General features: G+C 44.4%; 1 protein-coding gene across 1 annotated transcript in view; it reads right to left on the bottom strand.

The window, feature by feature from the left end:
- The window catches only part of Ttc9 (tetratricopeptide repeat domain 9), a gene marked incomplete at its 5' end in the record, with an annotated part of 24,049 nt that extends 6,534 nt beyond the window's left edge, over positions 1-17,515 (bottom strand). Inside the window, one exon of the mRNA XM_010645635.1 lies at positions 17,221-17,515. Within this exon, the coding sequence (XP_010643937.1) occupies positions 17,221-17,515 (295 nt within the window). The remainder of the gene's footprint in view (positions 1-17,220) is intronic.
- Positions 17,516-17,517: the final 2 nt, after the last annotated feature.

The raw sequence follows: 17,517 nt of genomic DNA, 5'->3' as shown, positions 1-17,517 counted from the left end.
GAAGGAAGGAAGGAAGGAAGGAAGGAAGGAAGGAAGGAAGGAAGGAAAGAAAGAAGGAAGGAAGGAAGGAAGGAAGGAAGGAAGGAAGGAAGGAAGGAAAGAAAGAAAGAAAGAAAGAAAGAAAGAAAGAAAGAAAGAAAGAAAGAAAGAAAGAAAGAAGGAAAGAAAGAGCGGGGGAAGGAAAGGGAAAGACTGGGCTTGAAGGTGGAATGTGAGAGGTGAAATCCAGTTAGAAGTTAGGGTGCAGGCTTCTTATGTGGGGGAGTTGGAGAGCAGTCTAGAGGCTGCCCCTGGCCCTACCTGCAGATGATTTGGCAGTTTCTCTCTGCTTTGGGTATAGAGCTATTAACACATATATGACGCCCATGGGTAGGTAAAATGGGATGTTCATAGCCACATTTGAGAGTTTAAGGACTTATGAAGAAAGGTTGACTGGCTGTTTCTTAATAGTTCCTCCCCTCTCCTATGGCCATTAACCAGAGCATGGGGGTTGTGGCAGACCCATAGAAGCGCATTGGCCCATGGTGTGTTCTCTTCAGTTATTAACCCCTTACCCAGGGTCAGAACTGGAGCTCAGTACTTCACACACACTATGTCTTTTAATCTTCACAACGCCATGAGACTGGTTGTATTTTTATACTTCTTTCATAGGCAATGAAACTGAGTTCCAGAGGAATTAAGTACCTTGGTGAAGGTCACCCAACTAGAAGGTGATGGAATTGGGATATCAGCCCATTTGTGTCAGGCTCCCAAGACTTCACTTGTTCACTGGGGTGTCCATAGCCTGCATTTGAGGCCCAGAGAAACCCTCATAACCCCTGGAAAGAAAGACAGGTCATTCGTGCAAAACACTGTACTCTGTATGCCAAGACAATTGGCAAGATTGTGATACCTGACTGCTCTGGGTGCCCAGTGGAGTGGGATCAGGGTGTGGGCCAACACTCTGCTCTGTCCTCTGGTCTACCAGACTAGTGGGGAAGGCAGAGCTTACAGTCTCTCAGATATTCACAAGCGGGCCCAGTGCGGTGAAGGAGAAGGGCAGAATGGAAGTACTGCAAGGAGGGAAGGACACTCTAACTATTCAAGCGTCTTGGGAGGCCTTCTTGGAAGAAGTGGTATTTAGACTGAGGTCTAAAGATTGAGTACTTTTGTTTGGGGCTGGATGATTTCTTTGTTATAGAGGCTGGTCTTGTACATTGCAGGACACTTAATTTGGACGTCTTAGCATCCTTGATCTCTTCTCACTAGATGCCACTGGTAACGACCAAAAGAAAGGGTCTCCAAACATTGCTAAGTGTCCCCTGGGGAGGTAAAATCACCCATATGAGAACCACAGATCTAGGTGAAATGGAGATGAAGTTTTCTGGACAGAAAAGACAGCAAGAATAAGAGTGAGAACTAGAGAATTTGGGCCGTGCCTGCTTGAGAAGCCTCCTATGCCCAGCAGAGTGCCAGGGTGATGGGCAAGTGAAAATAAAGCTGGAAAAGCAAGAGATGCAGTCACCCAGACCCTTCCTGTCCATGTTGAGGGTTTGGGACTTTATTCTAAGGCAAGAGTGGATTTGAGTGATGGAATGAGAGTAACTGGGCTAGAGAGGGAAATAAGCAAGAGAAATGGATAGTCTCAAGTGGCACCCCCGAATCAGAAGTGACCAGCATTAGGGAACTCCTGATATATTTTCCTGCTGCTGTTCACATTCATGAAGTTAGACTCTTTATCCAGAATTTGCTTTTGATTTTGAATTTACTGAGGATGGGGAAAGGCCTTTCCACATTATTGCTAGCTGGCCTCTAGTTGAATTGAGCTTAACAATGTGACATAATATCTCAGGCCGCAGGTTTAGTTCAGTGCCTCAAAAGTGCAAAGACCTGAGTTTGATCCCCAGTACCAAAAAAAAAAAAAAAAAAAAAAAAAAAAAAAGAAAAGAAAAATGAAGAAATGATACTCTTTACACCTTGTGATATGGCATGCATCAATTTTTCAAAATATTTTTGTGGTACTGGGGATTGAACACTCTCCTGCTTCAGCCTCCTGAATATCTGGAATCAGAGATGTACACTCTTGTGCACAACTCTGAAATATTTGCCACTTAATGGAAGATAAATTGTCTCACCAATTCTTCTTTAAAAGGAATTGTGTCCTGCTTATTAAGATGAGGTATATTCTGTTGGACACGACAATCAGAATTAGGAAGGTCAAGAAGGCATCTATAAGATAACTCCTCTCCTGCTGTATGGATTTTGGATTGGATTAGATACTGGTGTGGTCTTCCAAGGGACGGCTCTGGGGCAGGATCTTGCCTGACGGTAGGCAGGTTCTGGCATCGGAAAGACAGGTTTCAGACTGACTAGAGGTGGAGATCCTGAGAACAGGAGTATGAACTTGGCCTGGACCATAAAGCCGTGTGTGGACTCAAAGTACAGTCACTTTGGCAGCAAAACAGAGGCAGGGTGAGAGACACGTCTGCAGTGGACATGAGATGATGGGCTTGGGCTTCCAGACAACCATGTCCAGGAAATATTATTAACATTCTGGTCTCTGGGGCTTCTGAAAAGTCTGAATAAATTCTGTGGTCTGGAATTGGCCAAGATGCAGAGAATTAAGACCAGCTCTGTTCATTCTTGGAAAGGTCTGCTAGAAGAGACGGAGCCATTCTTGAGCCTAAGGTAATAGTAGCAGTGGTGGCCAGTGCAACTTATAAGAGGACAAATGTTGTGGTGATGAATACCCAACCATCCATCCCCTGTAGAGAGCCCTCCTCCACTGCCAGCTTGGGTGGTTGGGCATGATTATGTGAAAAGAGTTGGTAAGCTTTCTGAGCTCCACCAACGTACCAATGGTCATAAAAAGTTAGGGAATCAGTGACTTAAAGAGCCCCACTGTACACTAATGCATACGGACAGAGAAAACTGTGAGTGGAATGCTCTCCAAAGCAACCACGCTAAATTCTTAGCTACAGCCTGTCAGGCTCTTCTCGCTCTGGCACCTGTTTTGGTTTTGTTTTTCCTGGTGCACACAGGGCATAGTGACTGCCTGGGCAAAATGCCACCCATTGGCATGAGATGAAGGGAAATCAAATGAAAGGAAGAACAAGCTCATGTAGTCGTTGGCTCTCTTCTTATGGTGGACTCACTATAGTTAGCCCTTACCTGCTGAACAGAAGGGATGCAGGAACTGGCATTGAAGAAAGGAAAGACACATCTGGGGCTGGGAGTGAGGAGAGGGAACCCGCTCTACAAGGCCGCCTTGTGTTGTCTTCTGTTCTCCCCCCAAAAGACTTGTTGGAGTCCTAATCCTCAGTACCCGAGCATGTGGCCTTATTGAAAGAATGAGTCTTTGAAGAGGTAATCAAGTTAGGAGGAGGTCATTAGAACAGAGGAGAAATGTTGGACACAGAGAGAGACATGCACAAGGAAAGACTTACACAAAGAACACGAGGATGCCTGAGACTATCAGATACTGGGAGGGAGGCATGGGACAGGTTCTTCCTCACAATGCTCAGCTTGACGTTGGACTCCTAGTCTCTGGAATTGAGATAATAAGTTTTTACTTTATGCTACCCACGACTTTCTCAGACGAAACTTTGTGGGAGTTTCTTACGGCAGCCCAAGGAAACCAGTCCACCCTGCTGGTCACTTCTTGGTGAGGTGAGTCCGAGAAATGACCATTATGTTACTGGGGAAAATTTTCCTAAAAGTTTACCAAATGATTTGCTTTGCTTTCCCATTTATGTCAAGCAGCAATGGCGTAGTAGTGAAGCAGTAGGAGCTTGGGATCTTGACAGGGCAACATATTTAATGACTGAAATAGATTACAACAAAACCAGATAGGCACATATTTTGCCAGCTGTAGGATAAGCTGGATCTGGAGATCCAGTCTTGAGCTGAATCAGAGCTATGCCATTTATTGCATTTGCCTTTGGGCTAGATACATAATCTCTCTGGGTCTCGGCCTTCCCATGTTCATGAATATATTAATATCTAATTTGTGGGAGCTGTTGTGATGATGAAAGGGATGTTATAGACCTTCTACAGTGCCGGGACAAACACTAATTCTCACAAATATCGGCTCCTTCGGAAGCCATTTAACAAATTTCATATGCTCAGCAATGTATACATGAATTGGGGAAAATTTCCACCTCGAGTCCTGTACACAATTTATGGCACATACACAATTATAGCTTAATGAAGAGCAAATATTTGAGAATAGGTCCAATACAATCAATTTCACCTTTCCATGAAAATGCTGATTTCCTCCTCTGCGTACACGAACCCTTGCACTCACAAATACCACAATTCACAGTTCTGAAAATGACTCTCTTCTGATTTCTCGGTTTTGTTTCTTGGTGTAGGATGTACATAAACTTCTACTTGTTCCAAATGCTTCCCACATCTAGGTTTGGTGCTTGGTTTTACATGCCAGTTTTCCTCCCAAAGGTATTTCCATTATTGGGGTGGGTAAATGTAAAGAACATTATAAAAATAGCTTTGAAGTCAGAAAGAAGGGCAGGGATGGGATGGGGCTGTAGTTCTATTTTCTTTTCTTTCATATGAGCCAGTATCAATCCTCACTCCTTATACACCCAAACCTTAGATACTCGTGCTGCCTGCCCTCAGCCTCTTCCCTACCCGGGACCAGATTCTACAGTCAAATCTGGCTGACAGATTTATGGATGGGTTTGAAGTTGGGGTTGGGCTCTCCTTGAATTCACACAATATAGAAGAGTTAGGAGCTCTAAAAACCAGCTGTGGCAGGAAGCATGAATATGAATGGACCTAGTTCCTGACTCAGTAAAGTACCAGAGAGCCTGTGAGAAGAGAGGGAAGTATTTTTAGTATGGAAGTTGCCAAGCCAGTTTAGGCGCCTCTGAGCTAGTTGACTAAAGATAATCTTTCCGGCCTAACAACTCACTTCATGTCCCTAGGTTAAAACATCTCACCTCTCAGGGTCTTCGTGTTGAAAATGGTAAAAATGAAGGTAATTATGATCACTACCTGCCTTTTTCTTTCAAGGCTTGCTGGCAGCATGAAAAATTTCGGTGTTGCCAAAATTCAGTGTTCTCATATCTGGAGAATCTCGCACACGTGGGTGTTTCTCCTCAAGTCACCTCTGGAAGCTTCCTTACCATGGAGATCCTCAGAGACAGTTTTAGAAGGGCTGAGTGAAGGCCCATAATGCACATTTTTGCTAGGTCTCCAACAAGCTCCTAGACGTGCTCCCTAAGTCTCATGTGCTCATAGGTGGGGAAGTGATTGGATCATGGGGTGTGATCCTCACCGATGGATTCATCCACTAATGACTTTACAGCTAATTGTGATTTGGCAGGTGTAAGCCTGGTCATGAGAGAGGGGTCGCTTTGGTTTGGACTGGAAATGTGTATCTCCTTCCCTTCTCCCTTGATCTATTCCATGAGCTGTTTATCTTCTGGTATGCTCCTTTGTCTGGAGCCAGATGACTATGGCCTGAAACCTCTACAAACTGTGAGCCAAAATAAACCTTTCCTCTTTTAGCTTGTGTGTGTCAGGTATTGTGCCACAGTGCCAAAAAGGTAACTAAGACAGCAGGCCTCCTCACCTATGGTTCTTGAGAGTCCTCCAGGTGGTGAAACCATGATAGCCTAGACAATCTTTTAAGAGATATTGCAATCTGCTCAGAGAAGCTATAATACCAAAGCCCAAGTTCAGCTGAGCTCTCTGGTGCCAGTTATGTGCCCCTTTTGATGAAGGAAGGCATCTCCCTGACATTGTTATGATAGCACACTTTTACTTAGTCTGTTTGGGGACCCCGACTTTCACTCTTGATCTTGATGTGATAGAAGGAGCAGGCAGTAGTGAGAAACGGGGATAATGGGACTGTTGTTTGCCGCAGTCTTCACTTGTACCTTTCTTTGGTTTGAAAATAGAGTGCTGGAGAGGCCAGTTCGGCCATTTGGAACGTGATGATTAACATATACCCCAAAGTATGCAGAAGAAACAATTGCCCAACATTATCTTTTCCTTGCCAGGCCTGGCCGAGAACAAATGTCACAACCACATGTCTTGAGGAATCCCGAGGTAGGAATGGGGGAAACTTTGGAAGCCGGTATCTTTCTTGTTCTCGTTTTGGACAATGAAGAATGCCTCTCCCATTTTGACCACCTCTTCTGCCACTCCTCGGTGACTCTGGCGACATATCCCTGATCCCACTGCTCCTCCCATCATCTTTCCACAGTGTCATTAGATACATTTGGTGATAAGTTAGTGAAAACAGGTGCACCTATAGCAGAAAGAGCAACATGAGCCTCTGTGTAGCAGCACTGTGTGTTTTAAGGCAGTGTCAGAAATAACCTAAATATCCATCAATAGAAGATTAGCTAAATAAATAACGGGACATTGATGTAATGGAACATTACAGAGCCATTACAATCATGCTGTAGAAAAATACTTAATAACCCTGAAACATGTTTTCAATGGAAAATATTGCTGGAAAAATAAAGGTTGCAAAAATTTTACATAGCGCACCATAAATGTTGCGAAAAACAAATGGGTGTGTATGTGTCAGGGTGAAAATTTTGTAATAGCTGGGCTCAGAGTTTCCTGCAGGGAACAAATTCTCTTTCTTCCTCTCTCATACTCTCCAGCTGCTGGGGGGTGGGCAGGTGAAGCTCAGAGATCTCTAATAGGCAGATTAAATAGATGAAATGATAGTCAGCTGCTCTGCATATGGAATGTCAGGAATCTGAGCTTGGGAACCCTAAGAAGCAGGAGGGGGCCCAAGGGGAAAACTGAGAAGCTTGGCAGGTAGCTGGAACCTGTCAACACAAGTAAGTGGTTGAAAAGAAATCCCTGGTAGCCTGGATCTGGGGATATAGCTCAGTCTTAGAGTACTTGGCTGGTGTGTGAGGATCCTGGGTTTGATCCCCACCAGTACCAAAAGAAAAAAACCTCTGGTAGTCTGATGGACAAATGAATTTTAGGGTTAAAGAATCTCTAATATTCACATTTTGAGATGTAAGCTCCTGCTGGATCCCATAATCTTTAGTAGAATTTGAAGTAACTTTACAGCCTGCTATAGTGGGTAGAATGGGGTGTGAAAGGAAGTAACAAGGGGAAGTAGAGCTGCCCTCCAACACCCAGGCACAGCGAGTAGCTTCCTGCGTAGGTTAAGTGGGGGAAAGAAGACCAACAGAGGATCCCCTGTGGGGGCTTTAGTGCACTGGAGACCAATCACTTCTTTGCTAAATTAACCGGAGAGCGGTAAACCTTGAAGGGGCTAGCTAATAGCTGTTTTTCTATAAATATTTCTATACTCATGAGCATGTGAAAGATTGGAAGGACGTAAACCGAAACAGGTAAGAGTCATCATCTTGGGGAAGTGGGTGACAAGGAATTTTTTTCTTGTTGTGATTTGTTTCATTTTCAGTAACTTCTAAGTTACAGTGCTGTTGTTTTGATGGTGCTGGGGATCTAACTCAGGGCCTCCTGCACAGGTACTCTGCTACTGAACTAGCTACAGCCCCCAGCCCTACAATCACTATATTTTACTTCTATAACTGGAAACTATTAAGAAACCGTGACAGTAACCCTTATGTCTTTAAAAAGGGGAGGACAGGGAGGTGTGAAAAGCCATTCTGTAGGGTTTCCTGAGTAGAAAGCAGTCTGTTCGTGGGCACTACCTTGGGGATAGCTGGAGTTGTAAGAAGGCTGGGGTGTGTTGGTAGAGGAGCACTTAGGAGGGGGGCCCAAGGGACTCACCCACTAGTGCTCTCCCTCCCAGGATGCTGGATCAAGCCAGGGCTTCTTTCATCCAGAAGGAAGCTGGGGAGTGGGGGCAGATGAGGCACCAGCACCATGAACAAGAGGGTGGGCATTGCCACATGTGGGTCTCTGCTTTCCCTGCTTCCCAAATGCTTGCTTCCTTGCTAAGCTCGCCTGGGAACCCAGTCAGTCACGGTGTGTAGCTTCTCTTCCTGGAAAGTCCTTACTTTCTGCTGTCAGAATTGGTCTGACTTGTGAGGGAACCTGAATGGGGAAATCCTGGGGAGGCCAAGTATGTGAAGTAGCCCAAAACAAGCACTAATACAGCCTTATTCACTTGCTTAACCTCAGACTGGAGGCAAGGTCTCACTGGAACCAAGCAATTTCTCAAGGTTTCCTGCACTGACCTGAATCCTGAGAAGATGGAAAAGGGCACAGACCCCTGACTCTAGGGTCCTGGTCCTACTGGAGTTCGGCTGCCCTTCAGAGGGAGCTAGATTAGCTCCTTACTCAGCTTCCTTGGTCCAGGAATGTGCCAGGTAAGAAGAGCAGTGGATCATATTTGCTAGCCTCCCCTGCCCTGCAGCCACTTAGGGAGATGAAACTTCTCTGTCACCTGTTTGCTCACTTGTTCCCTCTTCTGCTGCCATTATTTTCCTCTGTCTTCACACACATTCCTCCTCCTCTATCTTCACACATACCTGAGCAGGAGTTGGATTTACATATAATCACCATTTCTGAAGCGCCTGTTAAATGCCAGGCACTGTGCTAGGCCTGTATTTCTTAATTTAATCATGAGAGCAATCCTGTGTGGGACATATCATTATTCCCAAGCTGTAATGGACATAAAACTCATAAAGGTTGGAATTTGTCCAAGGTTAATGGAGGAATAAGCGGGGAAGTCAAGATTCAAATCTAGGTCCTCTTGCATTGAGTAAAAATCCATTACACTATATTGTCACTCACATTTCTGGGGCCTAGGTTTGCTGCTTGTCTTTTCCTTCCCAACCCCACTGGCACATAAAGGGACATGACCCTCCTTGTCTAAGGGTCAGAGTAGAGTCCCCTTAAGAGTAGAATGGTCTTGAGATCTCTATAACCAAGTGACACAGGACTACAGAGGAAGGAGCTCAGTTCTGACTTGGAGTCAGCAACACACCCAGCATCGTATCCCTAAAGATTCGGAACTGGCCTGGACTTCTGAGGGCACTCCAGCCCAAGGCCAGAGGGGATAACAGCAACTCTTCCCTGAAACACTTGCCCTTGCCATTCTGTTTCTCAAAAACTTGTTTTTTTTTTTTCTTTGCCACTTAGTACTTCATGGCCTAATATAGCCAGTAATGCCAGGTTTCTGATGCTGATGCTGAATGACTATTTGGTCAAAATCAAAGTCTGAATTTTAGGATAATCTGGGAAGATATAGCAACAATGGGTAAATTCTGGATGCTGATAACTTCTGTAGGTTTCAACTCCATCTACGGATCTCTCAGAAACCAGATGTTCATCTCTAGCACCCTGGCAGTTGTAAAGCCTCTATTTTGGCTTATCCCTAAATTTGCAAGAGTTGCTGTGGAAATCTCAGTTGATATCTTTTAATGATTATTTGTCAGCACATAGGAGTAAACTGAAATAAAAGAGAGTTTGTCTCCTCTTTCCTTCCCCCAACTTGGCTGTTCCCAAACGGAAAAAGGCCAAGATAGGGAGAATTGTCAGAAGACCCCTCATAATTCTAGATGGCTCAATGTTTCTGAAAAGAGACTTAGAGAAAAAGTGATCCTAATCCCCATGCTGACAGATGGGGAAGGTAAGGCCCAGATGGATGTAACTAGTCCAAAGTTAGACGGCAAGTTAGAACCAGAATCTGGACTAAAACCATTAACCTTACTCCATGTTTTGGGAAGAGAGTTTAGTTTGGGCTATGAAGACCCTCAGCAAGTGTGTAATAAAGACCAGATGATGAGTGAGCTTCTTCCTGGAAGCCCCAGCGGCTCTATCCGAGCTAACAGCAGGCAAGAACTCCTAGATGAGGGACCCATAAGAATCCTAGATATAGGCTGGCGATTTGGCTCAGTGGTTCCGGCACCTGCATCGCAAGCACACGGATCCAGGTTCGATCCCCAGCACCAAAACAAAACAAACAAAGAATCCTGGATACAGAGCACCCACATCACCCCTTCTCAAACCCTAGAGACACACAGAGAAACAACTGGCATATGGGCAAGGGAGGTGCCCCCAAAAGGTCAAGGCTTATCTTAGTAATACTGACAAGATGTATTTTAAATTCCTTCAAAGGGAGAATAGATGGACTGATAGAAATTTCAAGGAGGCAAATGTTAGTACCTAAGAAACTCCTAAAGTTAGAGTCTGTGGTGTGTGTGAATGGCTAAAATTTCAGAATTTGAAATTACAGACCTGGCAAATAAGAAATCCCAGTTTCCCACATACTATTATGTGACCATGGCAAGTGAGTTAAGTGTCCCAAGGTTGGTTTTCCTGTCTTAAAAAGTTGTACGAATGAAGTGAAATTATATGTAGTAATGTAAGTTCACTGAAGACAAGGGCCTTCATGTTTACCACTGTTTAACCAGGCCCTAAGTCCAGGGTCTGGCACATAGTTGAATCCATTCCAACCTGGGTCTCTTCTAATTCAAATCAACTCTTCTTAGCATCTAACATCTTGCTATATTGAAGGAGGGGGGGAGGAGGAGGAGGAGGACAAGGAAGAGGAAGAAGAAGAAGAAAGAAGAAGAGGAGGAGGAGGAGGGAGAAGGGAGAAGGGAGAAGGGAGAAAGAAGAAGAAGAAGAAGAAGAAGAAGAAGAAGAAGAAGAAGAAGAAGAAGAAGAAGAAGAAGAAGAAGAAGAAGAAGAAGAAGAAGAAGAAGAAGAAGAAGAAGAAGAAGAAGAAGAAGAAGAAGAAGAAGAAGAAGAAGAAGAAGAAGAAGAAGAAGAAGAAGAAGAAGAAGAAGAAGAAGAAGAAGAAGAAGAAGAAGAAGAAGAAGAAGAAGAAGAAGAAGAAGAAGAAGAAGAAGAAGCCATTTGTGATATGAAACCATGTGTTTGTACAAGAGCTATGTAATGAGCTAATGAACAATTTAAAGACTGGAAAAAAAAAAGGCTTTAAAAATACCACCAAGAAGGGCTCAACTCTTACTCTTCTATACCATTATCTTTGGTCTAGAGCCATTGTCTGTGCTACAGCACATGGTGGATGCTCTGTGGCTGGGACTGATCCATGCTAACTGACTGGGTGAATATAGAAAATTCTGTTTGAAAAGTGGACATCTGACTTCCTAAAGGGAATTAGAAAATGTCTGGCTGGTTAGCTGAAACATTCTGTTTGCATCTTAGCTGTTTGGAGTTGGCTCAACCTGGTGGCAAAAAGAACAGTGGGAAGGAGTAAGTTTTCCATTTGGGGGTCACTTCCAGCCTATGAACCTCTAGGAGCAGCGTTTTGCTTTCCACATCTTTGTCTTTCTTCCTGTCTGTACTGCAGCTGAGAATTTTTATCTTGGTGGGGCACTCTTGGGTATTTTGGTTATAAGGAGTCTGATTTCAACATGTCCTAAAGAGTCTCTGGCTAAAATCCCGACTAAGAAGCTTCAAAATCCACTTATGAAACCCAGCCCAAAGTTAAATTCAGAATATTCTTCCCAATACCTTCCCTGAGAGCATTTTACAAACTTCATTTTTCACATCCTTCTTTGGAAGATGGGCCAAGAAGCTACATTTACTTCATCCTTAAGATTTGTCAGCCAAGGTACTCAACATCTGGTCAAAAATGGCTTGGCCAAACTTTCATCCAAGTGGTGGATTCTTGGTTGACCATCTTAGCATAAGCTCCTCTTTTCTCCCCCTCCTTCTGACCCTGACCCTGGAAATTCATCTCTTGGCTACCAGGTTACTGTTAGTCTCTAGCCCTTGACAGTCTTTTTACTGTTGAGTTTCTGTACTTGTAATTCACCATCTTTATGCCCAATTCTCTGGTTGAACATCCTTTGTTTTTAGACTCTACCTCAGAATCTATATCCAATTTTGTCACCTTGGATGTATCCATGAAGTCACCTTCTGGAGTCCCACTGACAGCTAGCTTCAAGGGTGGGCGGGCCATTCATGCACTTCTGTTGACTTCTTTAAATTCTTAATAACTCTATCACTGAACTTCCACTTTGAAAGTGAAGTCTGATGAGACAGTGGAACATGTGCATGTGTAAGGGTGATAGACGTAATACCATTCTTTGAAGCACAAGTTTGTATGCATTTGTAAATGCCCCATGAGCACTAAATTCTCATAGACCAGAGATGCATGAAAGTTCATCAAGACTCAGAATAAGATTCAAATACAAGGGAAAAGTGTTGTGTCAATAGCTAAGGGAATATCCTAAAATGTCAAGAGGTCATTCTTTCTGTTTCAACCAGAAATTGCTTCAAAAACAGAAGAAAAAGCAATGGTGTCCTAAGAAATACAGTGGTCTAGGAACCCTAGCAAATCAGACATCTAAGTGTATGGAGAATATCATATGCTGAAATACCACTTATACTGAAAATGATGACATAAAAGTAGCATAATATATAGTTATTTCTCCTTTCTTTGCTCATCAGACAGCCTGGTAGAAAATGTACCTATAAAATATGCCTATGAAGAATTTAAGCAAGAGGGTTTTGTACAGCATTTCTATTATCCTGGTAGGGATAAATTGCCATACATGTAAAGGCTATGAAATATAAATTGTGTGATGTATATGATTCTACATACAGGTCAAGTGCTCTTGTATTTTCATTTAAAACTGGCATTGCAAAAAACACAAAAGAATAGTAAAATTCTTATCAAGGAGTTAAAATTTTACTTGTTTTTTACTTGCAGGGACATTAAATAGCAAACAGAAAACACTGTGTCAAGGTCAAGTGAGAAAAAAAACATGAAAAAAAAAAGTAAAAAGCTTACCTAAAATATGTTTTAGGACCTTTAATGAGATGGTTTTCTTTTCTTTTCTTTCTTTCTCTTTCTTTTTTTGAGACACACTCTTGTTAATTTGCCCAGGCTGGTGATCTTCCTGCCTCAGTCTCCTGAGTAGTTACTGTGCCTAGCTAGCATCCCTGCTTTTTGAACAAGGAATCCCACATTTTCATTTTGTATGGAGCCCTGCAAATTAGATGACTGGCCTTGCTCCCAAGGCTTCACAACATACCCACAAGCGCTGATAAAGCTAGTTTCAGGAGGCGCTGGTCAGGCCTTTTCCTGGCTTGGTCTTCCTTCCATGCCGTATCACACCCATCTTGGGACTTCAGTTGGAGCCAATGGATATTATTTGTCCCTTTGGTAAGCAAACAAAAATCTCCCAGACATAGTTCTAAATAAATAGACAGCGGGAGAATGAAGTGGTAGGGGCTTATCCAAGATTCCTATGTCAGGGATAAAAACATAAGCTCTTAGCTCTCAGCTGTGGGTCCGATGCCGTGCTCTGTTGGCACCCATCTCTACTGCTGGTGTTTGGACCTTGAGCATCATTTGAAAATAGCAAAGAGGTCATCATGTGTTGCCTTTCTCTGACCATATCCATATGGGCCACCACAGCTCCACAGTAACAGATGCAGAGCGAAAGGATCTGCCCTTCAAGGAGTCCCAGAGGAGCCTTGTGCTTTGTTTAAGGTCAACAAGAATTGATCAATAGGCTAATACATGATTCCTCTGTGGCCTCAGTAAGAATCAGATTCTTCGGTCTCCTAGGCAGGTCATGTTATCTTTTTTAATCACTGTAACAGAATCATTTGAAATAACGAAAACAGAATGCTCTCCATTTCTTTCCTTGAATTTCTTAGGAAATAAGACTTGCAGAATCACATCCAGGGACCCTACACAATTAGTGAGCTTCCTCCAACTAAAAGGAAATCCAAGGGGCCAGGGATTTAGCTCAGTGGTGTCACTGCCTGCCTTGCAAGTGCAAGGTCCTGAGTTTGATCCCTGGTACCAAAAAAAAGGAAATCCAAGGCAGAAAGGACCATACCTGGGGCACTTTGGTGATTGCTGACACATCCTCCATGCAGCCCTCTCCATGTGGATATCCATACTAACATCTCTTAGTACATTCTAGCTGCCCCCTTACTATTCTTCTGGGGACTTTGGGAGAGTACAAGGATTCACTGGCCCTACATTTTCTCCAAAAGCCTCACAAATGCCTCTTGCTTGGAGCAAAGATGCCCTTGGCAACACTGACTAATTCTCCCAGAACTTCTAAGTTAGTTAAAGTTCCCTATAAGCCTCAAGACGGTCTCTATGCTTGGCTCTTTGTGGAAGGAAGACAGAGCCTTGAGAAATGTCTTCAGTGTCCTTGCATGAAGCCCAGTGGGCTGCTCAGCTCGTTCTGCAGGCCCAATGGTAGGGTCAGCTGCTTTCCTGCCAGAATGAACCAGCACTTTCTGGTCTCCTTCCTTTTTAGCGGGCACCCAGCAAAAAGGATGCCTCACGGCCAAGCTGCACCATTTTGGCTCTAGCATCAATACCAGCGGTCATCTATCCTTCCTTCCTATCCAGTGATAACTACAAACAATCATTTGAAATTTTTCTGTTGCCATTGAAAACAATCTTCATGAAAATATTTTAATGAAGTGTAAAAAGGCATCTCATATAATGAGAAGTGGGATTAAAAGCAGGATGCATGATTGTACAGGCAGGAGGACCTCAGCTTTGTAAATAGTTTATATTTATGCACAGAAGACAATACAGAAAGGAAATATATCACAGTGGTTTTTGTTGGGAATGTGGGATTAGAGGTAATATTTGTATTTACTTCTTTAAAATTTTGGTATTTTTTAAAAAAGAAAACACATTATGGATATCTATTACTTGTGTGTGTGTGTGTGTGTGTGTGTGTGTGTGGTACTGGGAATAGAACTTGGGGCCTTGTGCTTGCAAGTCAGGCAGGAGAACCACTGAGCTAAATCCCTGGGCCAATTACTTTTATAATCCTATAAAAAGGATACTTTGCTATTAGCAAGGACTCCTAAAACAGTGGTAACTGACTTTATATGCATAGTCCAAAAGAAACCAGTATCAGGCTTTCACTTCTCCCAAGGTGACTCTATGTGAAACCCTCCTCTCAGCTACTGAATTGTCTTCTCAGGATACAGATCTTGTCTTTGAAGAGGCTACTCAGTTTGTAACCACTATTTTCTTTCTTATGTGAAACTTTGCAACATTTAGAAGTACATAGCCCTACCAGAGCTTGGAACAAGACACTGTATGTCTTTCTCCTAGTTCTCAAGGCTGAGAGCTCTCAGAAGAATTCTTGAGGTGTACAGCTTGGGAGCTGGCCTGGGTCTGGGTTTGGGAGAGACAGCAGCCTGGAGGATGCTGACTTTGTGTATCTATCTCCATGTGATGACAAGAATATCTCCTCTGAAGCCGAATGGCTCTGGATCCTGGGTGTTTTCTCTGCAATAACCGATGATCATATTTCTTTTAGATAGATTTAAAAAAACAGGTTATTAGGCTACCTAACCATGCACACAACAGATTATTAATAAGTGGTGGGCCTGTAATCCCAGCACTCAGGAAGCTAAGGCAGGAGGATCACTGTGAATTTGAGGCCAGCTCTGGCTACGTAGTGAGTTTGAGGCCAGCCTGAATTGCACAGTGAGACCATCTAAAAAAAAAAAAAAAAAAAGTGGTAGGTACTGGATAAGGCAGCAGAGAGGAAAATCAGCTACTGCTACTTTGTATTCTCTCATCACTAAAGTTTTCCAAAGTGTGCATGGTGCAGGGCTGTGGGAAAGTGGAGAAGCTGTCCAGATCTCAGCCCAGACCTGACTCTGCTGGCCTGACCAAGGACACATCTTTGGTTTCACCATTGAAATGTAACCACTTCTGGGTGGGGAGGGGCGGGTAGTGCTAGTCACTGGCTGGTAGCCAAAAGGATGGGGTGAGGGGTAGTCCTAGGATGCCATGGGTAACACTGAATATAAGATTCCATTACCACTCGGGAATCACTGCATTAGTGATCCAATGTCTCTTCCTCCACCCACAGCTGCTTGTCCCTTTAACTATTCATTGGGCAGCAGCCAGTATAGTAGGCTAGAGACTTACAGGAAACAAAGAGCATCAAGCTGTATCTTTTAATGGATTCAAATAGTTCATCTTTGATCTACTACTATGTTATTTGCTGCCATTAGTAGCAATATTATTATCATCAGTATTACCCTTTCTCCCACAGCTGGGAGTATTGCTATTGTTATTAGTACTTTCAGTTTGTAAATTACTTTACAATGACAGAGTGCTTCCCTGGCCTGGGTTTCATCTGGTTAAAGATGACACTGGACATGGCATTATGGGAAGGTAGAGGTAGGCTGGAACTAGAAACCCCAAAGGGAACACAGTAGATCTGCACTTGGGAATAGAGCAGTTATCAGTAGGTGATCAGATGTATTTTCATCCCCATGCACCTGGGCCACAGACACAACCACCATGCCAGCCACACCTAGTCACACTGCCTACCTTCAAATCTATTGCAAGCTAGACAACTCCAAGGGCTAGAAACAAGGAGGAATGGGCTTTTATTTGGTCTGATCACACCAAAATCCTACCAAATGGCAGAAAGAGACATTCCTTTCCAAATGTAATGCCGTCCTCTCTGGCAGCATCTCCCATCGATTCCAAGGAAGGCCTTGGAAAAAAAGCAAAATCTTCCTTTCTTGTGGATTTTAATTTTCAGTTCTTAAAGTGTTTTAATGCCCAGCTTTGGCCTCAGCCCCAGAGCGAAGTCTGGAATATACAGCGTCCTAGCTTAATAGAAGGCTCCCTTTTTCCTCCACCCCTAGGAGGAGATCAAGAATGCAGCAGAGCTTAAAAGGAACCATGAACTAGATTCCCTTTGAGATTGCTGTCTTCACCTGGCAACAGGGAGCCCCAGCAGAGCTTAGGGAGAAGGGAAGTGACACGTTGGAATCCATTTTGCTCAAGATGCTGAAAATATCGTGGCAAACTCCCTTTTCCTTCTGAGGCCAAACAACTTGGGGAAGAACCTTACCCAAGGGCTGCAGTTGGTTGGGAGGAAGGCGAGGGTCAACTCTGGAGCCGGTGATACCTGAGAGCCGACAGGTGCGCGCGGGTAGCCCTCAGGACCCACCCACAAGGAAATGCTGGGCTAGCAGTGGGTGCTGGCGCTGCTTTCTGCAGATGGGACCCAAGTTCACTGGCGAGCAGCAGCAGCGATCGCCAGGCCAGCTGGGTCGCCTTCTATCTTCCAGCCATTTAAAGGCGAGACTTAGGATGGATAAGAGGACAGGGAGAGAGATGACTACGGCCTTCTCTCGAAAGTCACACTTTTCCCAAAGCGCCTCCCTCTCAGGTTCTCCGCTCCAGAGCGACACGTTTAGAGCAGAGAAGTCCGCACCGCGGGTGCGCGCCGCAGAGGTTTGCTGGGACGCGAAGGGGCAGGGTCGGAGACTGGGGACTGGAGACTGGGGTGTGCGGGATGCGGCGCGACTCACCTGCCAGGCTGTTGTAGCAGTCGACCTCGATGGCTTCCACAGTCTTGCTCTGCTCCTCCGAGAGGCAGCCGATCTTGGGGGCCCCGGCCAGGGAGGCTGCGCGCGAGTCCCTCTCGCGTTCCCCGGCGGGCAGCAGCAGCCCCTTCAGTTCTAGCAGTGCCCGGTGGTATTTGCCGATGGCTTCTCGGAATTTCTTGTCCTTGTAGCACTGTGCCCCTTGGCTCTTGAACTCGTGTGCTCGCCGGATGAGCTCGGCGGGCTCGGCCGCTGCCCCAGCCTGGCCCCGCGCCGGGAGCC

The sequence above is a fragment of the Fukomys damarensis genome, unplaced genomic scaffold, assembly GCF_012274545.1.
Source record: "Fukomys damarensis isolate Sample0158 unplaced genomic scaffold, DMR_v1.0_HiC HiC_scaffold_21, whole genome shotgun sequence".
NCBI classification, from domain to species: domain Eukaryota; kingdom Metazoa; phylum Chordata; class Mammalia; order Rodentia; family Bathyergidae; genus Fukomys; species Fukomys damarensis.
This window is presented reverse-complemented; position numbering and strand designations above follow the sequence as displayed.